The sequence below is a fragment of the Olea europaea genome, unplaced genomic scaffold (assembly GCF_002742605.1).
Source record: "Olea europaea var. sylvestris unplaced genomic scaffold, O_europaea_v1 scaffold572, whole genome shotgun sequence".
Lineage (NCBI taxonomy): Eukaryota > Viridiplantae > Streptophyta > Magnoliopsida > Lamiales > Oleaceae > Olea > Olea europaea.
In genome coordinates, this window is record NW_019264058.1 from 358190 (window position 1) to 368356 (window position 10167).

Below are 10167 nucleotides of genomic sequence, written 5' to 3' on the forward strand. Positions count from 1 at the left end.
GAATGAACATAACAAACACACCCAAAAACCTTGAGAGGTAAGGAGTATGGTGGAGATGAGGAAAATAAAAGAGAAAAGGGAGATGCACCATTCAAAATGGAGGATGGCATGCGATTAATGAGATAGCATGCAGTAAGGACCGCATCACTCCAAAAACGTTTAGGGACATGCATATGACAAAGAAGAGCACGAGTAACATCTAGTAAATGACGATTTTTACGTTTTGCAACTCCATTTTGTTGTGGAGTATATGCGCAAGATGTTTGATGAGTAATGCCTTTAGAAGTTAAGTAGGAAGTAAAAGATGCAGACATATATTCTTTGGCATTATCAGAACGCAAAATTTGGATTTTCTTGTTAAATTGAGTTTTAATCAATGAACGAAATACTTGAAATATAGAAAGTAACTTAGAACGATTTTTCATTGGGAACAATCAAGTCATACGAGAATAATCATCCACGAAAGTGACAAAATATTGAACTTTATTAGAAGAAATATTGATTGGTCCCCATACATCAGAATGAACTAAATCAAATAAACCAAAAGCACGACTACTAGTTCGTAACGGAAAAGACACACGATGATGTTTGCTAAGCTGGCACGCATCACATTCAAGGGAGGACACATTGCGAAGACTCACAACTTGACGTTTTAAAGTAGATAGAGAAGCGTGACCAAGACGGCAATGCCACTGCATGGGTGAAACAGAAGACTGAAGAGCTCGAGGAGGAGAGACCGGTAAAATATCCAGGTAGTACAAGCTACCAACTTCATGCCCCATACCAATCATCCTCTTCGTCTTGAGATCCTGAAAAACACACAAGGAGGGATAAAATGTTACAGAGCACTGAAGAGATTTGGTAATTTTACTAATAGACAATAAACTAGAGGGAAATCCAGGAACGTGAAGGACAGTTGACAGATTAATGTTAGGACTGGGACAAGTATTGCTTGAGCCTGCAACACTAGTTTGGGAATCGTTAGCCAGGGTGACACATGTGGAATGAGTAATAGGATGATAATCAAGGAGAGAAGTAGACGAACCAGTCATGTGTTCTGTTGCAACAGAATCGATAATCCACGGATTGTGAGAGGATGACAATAGACAGTGAGAAGATGCAGTACCTGACTGAGCGAGTGTGGCTATAGAAGTGGAAGTAGCCTGTTTATGAGCTAAAAATTCAGCATACTCATCCCGTGGTACAGTTAAGAGATCAGATCCTTGTGTTGAGCTACAATTAGTTACCGATCTAGATATTGGGTGATGGTCCTCATTAGATGAGACCTGATTGGCAGAATCAGATGGTTTGCCATGTATGTTCCAACAATAATCAACGAAGTGACCTGTACAACCACAGTGAGTACATTTTCGAGGTTTACAATTTCCCAAACGGCTACTGCTTCTAATATCTCGTCCACCTCTAGAACTAACACCACGTCCACTTCGACTGCTGCGTCCACCCCTAAATGAGCCACCCCTGGCAACAAAGGCAGAATGATCTCCACTAGGTGTATTATCGGAGAGAGTAGAGCGTTGAATACGAGAGAATGTCTCTGGGAGACTCGGAAGTTCTTTTCCACCCAATATCTGTGCCCTGACAGCTTCAAACTCCGATGGAAGACCAAGAAGGAATTTAACAGCATCAATGTCTTCTCGCTGTTTTTCCATAGTCTTCAAGTTAAGAGAGAGAGGTTGATGCAATTGATGTCTTCCAACTATTTATTCATAACCTTTAAATCAAGAGAGAGATTGATGCACATGACTTTCCTGACACATGTTCAAAAGCTTATAATATTCAAAAAGGCTGGATGAGCCCTTTTCAAGCCCAAAATATTGTTTACATGTCTCATAGATTAGAGTAATATTCCCAGTTCCAGAGTGTATATGTTTAAGATGCTCCCAAATTTGTTTAGCAGTAGACATGTAAAGAGATGAAGACCCAATATGAGGCTCAATACTACTGATCATAAGTCCAATAATTGCGTTATCCTCTTGATCCCACCGATCGTTGAGAATAGAATCGGTCTTTACAGAGTCACCTTCTGATGATTTGACAGACGAATTGTCTAAAATCAAGTGGTTATATAAACCTTTACCTCGCAAGAAAACTTCGACACACCTAGCCCAATAAGTATAATTTCTTTCATTCAATTTTTCTGGTGCCAATGGTCCAATCAAATTGAACATTTCCATCTTGGATGACATAATTTTGGATCGTAGAGAATAAGACCAATTAACAATAACAATCAATCCATAGAATCACAAATATGCCCACAATCAGAGTGACCGACCAAATAATATTAAATGAGGCACAAAAGAGGAGCCCAAAGAAATAAAATCACAAAATAAACCAACAAAATTACCTAGCCCAATAAACACTGTCCAATAAACCAACAAAATTACTAAGCCCAATAAACACTGTAAACACTGCAACACTGCCCAATTACTCAGCCCAAATTAATAGGTTTTAATTAACAAAGTCCACTTACTGTACGAAGAGCAATCCGGCAACTGAGAGACTTGCTGTAATCGACGACACCACCGAACTCACTGTAATCGACGACACCACCGAAGAGCAATCCGGCAACTGAGATTCAGAATTCGACCCGAATGACGTCGGGAAAACTATTGCAACCCACAACTGCACGCAACGGCAACATCAGAACCCGACTCGAACGGAGTCGGAAAACTGCTGCAACCCACGAAAACTGCTGCAACCCACAACGGCGAACTGCAACCCAAACTCCTATGAACAGAGTGTTGACGTCAAGAATCTGCACCCAATACACGACCGCTACTCCAACCACCTGCCGTGTCGACAACCACGACAGTTTGCTCGGAAGAAGTGGTAAGTAATACCAAACCCTAAAGGAATTGCTCTGATACCATGAAAATTAATTTGCATAAACTGAGAGAGTAAAAATCTACTCTTTGTCTCCTCTCCCCTTCTATTTATATTGAGAATCAATCACGTACATATATAGAAACTAAATATACCAAATCATATTCTTTCCTAATACACATTATTGAGAATTGATTTTCTTCCTTAACAGAAATAAATGACCAATGGTCTCATCATCATTCAATACAATATAAAGTTTAGCCTACATATTTGTATATAAATTACACAAGAAGTTAGGAAAAGACATCACCCAAATTAAAGAACAAAAAGAACTTGAAAACTCAATTTCTTGGACTTGAATCTTGAATTTGAGTTTTGGATCTTCAATATCTTGTATTAATTGCCTTGTAAACTCTTGTTAGACGTCTGCTTTGCATTATATGGCTGCAAGATATGTTTAGTGATTTGGGAGGCCCATGCGTGCGCATGACTTTCCACTTGGGGTCCTTGAACTTTTTTGCAGTTGCATTTTAGTCCTCCTTACCTTTTCTGCCCGTTGTCTTCTATTCTCGCCTAATTAACTCCTAGCATTCTCCAATCTTTGACATGAAGTTTGAATCAACTTCTGAACATTTGTGATTTAATCCCCGAACTTTGGATTTCTTTCATTTTCATCATTTTTTCGTTCCTTTCATCCAATTTCGCCATTTTCATTGAGCTTTACCTAATAGACACAATCCATATAGATTTAAGCCATAATTCATAAAAATAATCAACAAATACTGTAATTTAAAAACCTAAATAAGTGTATAAAATACACTTAACAGTATCCACAACATTGCTATTAACTTGATTCAAGGTGTGATAAGACCAGCCGGAAATACATTGAATCGATCCTTGGCAATGCACTTCCTCTATTTCTCAATATCTATAGAACTTAAATGCAACTAAGCGGCCTTCAATTATTTTGTAATATTTCTCATTTGCATGACCTGTATCATTATATTCATATCTTAAGCCGTGTTACTGTGTGAATATGGAGTCCATGATCTCATTAACTGGAATCTCCTTATTCAATGATTTCGCAGATAGCTTTATTGTTGGACTGCAAACACAAGATTTATGTTCCATCGTGTGTCTCTGACTCAGTAGCACCAGCTCCTGAATGCTAAGTAGCTAGGGTTAGGTAGCTAAAGGAGACTGGTCTTCTTGAAAGATTTTTCTTGAGATAAATTGGACATGAATATTCTGGTGGGGACATGCTTGAGCCAAGGGAAACTGATATACCTGTTCTTCTTCTTGTCTTGGTTGTGCTTCCCTTGGTTACATACTTCTTACTAGGAAAATGGAATGAAGCTGCGAAAAACAAAGAGAGGATAAGTTCGATTGCTCAAAGAGCTGTTGAAGAAGCTCTTGTTGTAGAAGACATGGCTGCAGCTAGTTTTATTCCTCTGATGCCTTTGCCAAATATTGGAAGTAATCAGTGTGCAAGATGCTATGGTCCAGCTAAAACTCGGTGCTCCGGGTGCAAGTCTGCTCGATATTGGTATGTACTCAAATTATTGATTTAATGATAAACCCTTGCAAACTTGACCAAGTATATGTTTATGCTGTACTTTTTTCTTGCATGTTTCTTCCAACTGCCCTTGAAAATCTTTTTTTATTAATTTTGACTAAAACAGAATGGAATTTGAATGTTTTATATCACGCTTCATATATAATCTATCGCTTTCTGTCATGTTCCAATGGTCATAGATTTTGTTTTCTTAAATTGTAATAGAAGTTTTATCTTTTGCTTACAATGTTTTGTGTAGGTTACAAGTTACTCTATTTAATGCTCTTTATATGTTTGCTAGTAATGCATCAAATTTGTTTAAATGCTTTAAGAATTTATACTCTTCAATTACAACATTTACACAGTTCTGGGAGGTGTCAGATTATACATTGGAGGCAAGTTCACAAGCTTGAGTGTCAGCAATTGGGAAACAGCTGCAGCAGTTCATCTCCTAAGTCTGCTATGAGTGAAGAATTCACTGGAAAAGCCTTGCTTGATGAAACCATTGACTTAAAATTATTTGAATGCAGGCAGCAGCCTATGCTTGAGAATACATCTTCAGATAATGTTATTAAGCATCGTTTAAGCATACCGGCTTCAACTACTACTGATTTGATAACAAATGCATCTGTATTACCCATCATAAATAGAAGATCTGTAGACAGGGGTACCTCTCTTAAAAGCTACAATGACGTGTCAAGGGAAGCAGATGGAACCATATTAGAGTGTCACAACCCAGTTTCTAGTAATGATGTTATCTGTTCCACCTTGTATAATAGCCCAAAGAAGAAAGCTTCTACTAGACATGAGGTTCTAATTCTTTAGTCACATTATCTAAAGCGTTCACAACTTTCTATTTATATATATTCAAACTTTTGTTTACATTATGCTGCAGCAAAGAGCAGACACCGTTCTCACAGAGAACCATGACAACATTTTTGGTCTACTCAAGGATACATGTGCGCATTCAGAATGTGCTGTACAGGAAAGTGTTATAAAGGAAATGCAAAGTCATCACCCATTTGAATACGGATATAATTGTAGTTGTTCAAACTCATCAACTGCTTGCAGTAATCGGACAAATTCACGGGACACTCAAGTGAACTTGATTGATGCAGAGAACTTAACTAGGAAAGGAATCACTTCTAACGATGTAGCACTGGGCTTAAATCACTCTTCGGAGAGGACTTCAATGAAAAGGAGCAGTAAATGCAGAAATATATTGCATGCTCAAGGAATTAAACTGCATAAATCGCCAAAATCAGGGGCAAAAACATCTAGAGAGCAGTCTTGCTTAAATTTGGATATCAAAGGTCATATTTCTGACAAATCAAATAGGTTTCATGGATTGCTATTCATTGCAATGGACTCTAGCCTCTTCCTGCTTACCAAATTGTTTTAATGCTGCAGTTGCTAGAATAAAGGATAATGGCCCTTTACTGGGAAGCAATGGGGGTGCAAGCCTCGGAATTACGAGGGTGGTTGGTTTAGCGAAGTCATCAAGACCTGAACAACAGGAACATATGGAAGAAAATGTTGAGAGGTGTAAGAAAGTTAAGGTCAGACTCTAAAAGGAAATTTTCCCTCACTGTGAAAACTCAGATAGAGCTGTAACAAATCAACAAACAACATTTCTAAAATTTTGGAAAAGACTTGATTATAATTCTTCTGAAACTGCTTGAGCATCATTGATACCTGATTCATGAAATTAGTTAACTTATTAAGAAACTCTTCTTATGATATCCTGTTTTTAAGGCACAGATGCTATTTCCTTATGAAGAATTCGTGAGGTGCTATCATTTTGAAGTTCTCAACTTGTCACCTAGAGGACTCGTAAATTGTGGGAACAGGTCATTGCACTTTAGCTTTCTTTTTTTTTCCCTTTCCGGATTTTGTGAATCTTTGATAAAATATTAAATGAAGTCGAAAAAATAATTTAATGTCGGACTTTGTTAATAATACTTCATTTTCTTTTTATTTAATATGCTGCAGTTGTTATGCCAATGCTGTGCTGCAGTGTCTGGTTTGCACAAAGCCCCTGACAGTTTATCTGCTTCGTAGATCACATTCTAGAACTTGTAATTTTTGTCATATATTTCTATCTTTAAATTGTTGGCAAAGGTATTTTGCTATTACATTGAGGACGAGTTCCCTAAAATCTATTATATCCAACAGGTTGTGCAAGAGATTGGTGCCTCCTGTGTGAGCTTGAACAACATGTGATGATGTTGAGAGAAAGTGGGGGTCCTTTGTCTCCTGGCAGAATTCTTGTGCATATTAGGAGTATTAGTTGCCAGCTAGGTGATGGAAGTCAGGAAGATGCTCATGAGTTTTTACGGTCTGTAGCTATCATGAATAATCTCTCACTTGCTCTCCCCTTTCCTTCTTTTTGATTTTCAAAGGTCAAAGTTCAAACATCTTCCTAAGGGTGTCGTTTGTCCTCATATACTTCCTTGAAAAAGTTAAACATGGACATGAAGTTGGACTTCAGAATTTTTCCAGAAGAATCTGAACATAAATTTTGTCTATTTATCTAACTTCCCCTTGATAAAATGTCTTTTGTACTCAGGCTTCTTGTTACCTCAATGCAATCTATATGCTTGGTGGGCGTGGAAGGAGAGAATATGGTTGATTCCAGGCTGCAGGATACAATCTTTATACAGCATACTTTTGGGGGACGCCTTATGTCAAAGGTGTTGGATCATCTCGAAGTCAATCCAAATTTTGCTGCATCTGAAATATATTTGTTGTTATATATCGGTATGTTAAGCTCTGGAAAATTCTGCTGCACAAATCTTGTTATTATCAGGTTAAATGTTTGCGATGTCATCATGAGTCAGTGCGATATGAAAACATAATGGATCTTTCATTAGAGATATTTGGTTGGGTTGAATCTCTGGAAGATGCATTGACACAATTTACAAGTCCAGAAGATCTTGACGGGGAAAACATGTATAGATGTGGAAGGTGAGTTAACTGGCATTACTTTCCCTGTAATTTTCACATTCAACTGGCATCACTTTCCCTGTAATTTTCACATTCTGTGGTTTATAGTCAAATATTTATGGTTCTTAATATGTTTGCATAAAAGATGCGCTGCATATGTTCTAGCACGGAAGCAATTGAGAATTCAAGAGGCTCCAAACATCTTGACTATTATTTTGAAGAGATTTCAGGTATTGCTCTGTTACGTTGAATGTTCTCTTCATAGAATCAACAAGCTACTGGTTGACATTTTAGATTTCTATATTCTTCTATTTTCATCCGGATGTTCTTATAAATATATACTTCTATACTAAGAAGCACGGATTTGGATACATATTTTGAATACGATATGATACGGGTACATCGATACAACATTTAAACGAAACCTATCGAAACTTGAATACGTATTGGATACTGCTACGCAATAATTCCACAAATATCCAATACAACTTTTAAACAAAACCTATCGAAGCTTGTTATGTATTGGTTACTGGTACGCAATAATTTCACAAATATCCATGCTTCTTAGCTTCTATAAGTACTGAGTTTTTACGAGTTTGCAGGCATCTGTATAAATTTTATTAGCTAGGATACAATTCTGTTGTTTGGGCATTGACAGAGTATCCAATTCCGCAAACTTATTGAAGCTTAACAATGTTGAATGACAAGATGCTAAAAAGTAAAAACAGTTAAACAACTCACAAGTGTATTCCGGATAGTGTTTTTCTAGAGATTTTATATCATGCGCACCTCTGTTACATTCAGATTTTAGTTCTAGTTTCTGATTTTCAGTTGATGTAATATTGTTATGTAATTTGTCAGGTGGGAAATTATGGTAAGATAAATAAATGTATCACTTTTCCTGAAATGCTGGATATGATCCCATTTATGACTGGAACAGATGACATACCTCCGCTTTACATGCTTTATGGGGTAGTTGTTCATTTGGATACATTAAATGCATCTTTTTCTGGACATTATATCTCCTATGTCAAAGATTTACAAGGCAATTGGTTCAGGATTGATGATGCGGAGGTAAATTTTTCCTCAAATTTTACTGTATTGATTAGTTAACTTACGAAAAATTAGTTTTATTTCACCTTTTCCTAATCTGTTTTCTTAATGTGAAGATGAAAGCTTGGGCATTGGTGAAATTAGCTTCAGTTTGTTCATAATGATTTTGGATACGATATCCATTTGGTTGTCAATGAAATTATTTAATGCATGCTTTGCCATTTTACTTTTTATTTTCTTTTTCTTTTAGTGCAGGCAAAAGTCCCCATTCTTTGTTCTTTTTTGTCTGTTTTCTTTAATTCCGTTCTCTTTTTCTTTCTTTAAAAGATGGATTCTCTCATTTGTTGGTAACAACTATCAAGTAAGCCATGCATAAGCAATCAAATTTAGAGGGTTCACTCTCATTGACGACTCCCATTACTGGAGAATCTTTTCATTATGGAGCCTGATTCTCTTGGATATTGGGATCCATCAAATATTTATGTATTTAATATGCAGGTCCAGCCAGCAGAAATGACGCAGGTGATGACGGAAGGAGCTTATATTTTATTCTACATGAGGTAAATTTCATAGCATGAGTGAATTCTTGTAGCTACTTGCGGCTTGTTTTGCCGACTTGGTAGGACAAATTATGAGATGTGGATTTGACATCGTTGATGTTTATAATTTTGTCCTTGTTTCATTTTTAAGACCCTCAGCTTTCTATTTTTTGCATCTGCTGAAAACAGGCTCTACTGATTACCCTTTTGCTTAACATTGTGATAATTTACGATTCAAAAATGTTTGTACAGGTCATCCCCCCGACCTACTAAAGCTTGCACAAGGAAAACCACAAGATATCGAACTCCTGGGATTCAAAAGCACTGGCCATCAAAACCCCAGAAGTCTTCGGTGCAAGAACGAAGTGAAGTAAGTAACAATTTTGTCTGCTCAGAACCTTCTCTAGTTTGGAGGTCCGACCCAAACTGCGGTGGAATTCTTAGGAGTGAAAATAGAAATGGAGGAGCTCCTACATCAAGTGACTGTTCCCTTTTTACAAGCTCAGATGATGCATCTTTTACTACTGAGAGCACCAGAGACTCTTTCAGCACTGTTGATAATTTTGATGCAAGCAACGTGGATCCAATCTCTTCCATCTTCAATTCTTTGTATTCTTCTCAAAGAAGCGTCTCGTGTAGCATGTTTCCCAGAACTAAGCCTGAGACAAGATTTGTCTCGGAAAGGAGGGGCTATGTTTTGGATTCTCATCTACCTAATAGGAGAGATGAAGGTGGAAACCATGGCAGTGTTACTTGTGGAGCACATGTAAATTATGGGAAACGAAAGGGTCCTCAAACTTGTTCTCTTCATTGTAAAATATAATTTAGATATAATTTAGATCATTGAAGCTAGTTAGATTGCACAAACTATACTATTGGTCCTTAAGCAAAGAAGAAACTTTACCAGAAGTTATGTATATATGAAGGTTGTCAAGTATCGAGTTGGGCCCTTTGATACTGGGTCCCTATCAACAGGTTGGCCCTCGCCCAGTAGTTTATAGGATCGAGCCCAGGCAGACTCTTTCAAGATGACTGCCATATTTCCTATATAATTACGGGTCTTTGTCCTTACGTCACTATACCAATTTGTTGGCAATTTAGGTGTCAATTAAGTGATCAAAATTTGAATCTTCTTAGAATCTTGCAATTTATTTCTACTAGAAACGATTTCCATGTGATGTCTCCAATGGAGATAAATAGAATTTTAAATTACTGCAATGAGTTACAAAT

At 37.1% G+C, this 10167-nt stretch overlaps 1 protein-coding gene across 3 annotated transcripts in view; it reads left to right on the forward strand.

Annotated features, from left to right (window-relative positions):
* Window positions 1–10079, forward strand: part of LOC111389259 (ubiquitin carboxyl-terminal hydrolase 15) — an 18041-nt gene extending 7962 nt beyond the window's left edge. For 2 of the 3 annotated variants that reach the window (XM_023014164.1, XM_023014165.1), the window contains exons 2-14: window positions 3933–4390; window positions 4765–5209; window positions 5295–5712; window positions 5810–5958; window positions 6155–6249; window positions 6392–6477; window positions 6575–6737; window positions 6969–7092; window positions 7209–7366; window positions 7491–7575; window positions 8207–8419; window positions 8897–8958; window positions 9190–10079. In XM_023014164.1, coding sequence (XP_022869932.1) covers window positions 4104–4390; window positions 4765–5209; window positions 5295–5712; window positions 5810–5958; window positions 6155–6249; window positions 6392–6477; window positions 6575–6737; window positions 6969–7092; window positions 7209–7366; window positions 7491–7575; window positions 8207–8419; window positions 8897–8958; window positions 9190–9760 — 2856 coding nt within the window. In that variant the 5' untranslated portion in view covers window positions 3933–4103 and the 3' untranslated portion in view covers window positions 9761–10079. The remainder of the gene's footprint in view (window positions 1–3932; window positions 4391–4764; window positions 5210–5294; window positions 5713–5809; window positions 5959–6154; window positions 6250–6391; window positions 6478–6574; window positions 6738–6968; window positions 7093–7208; window positions 7367–7490; window positions 7576–8206; window positions 8420–8896; window positions 8959–9189) is intronic. The other variant, XM_023014166.1, reaches the window with a different exon arrangement.
* Window positions 10080–10167: the final 88 nt, after the last annotated feature.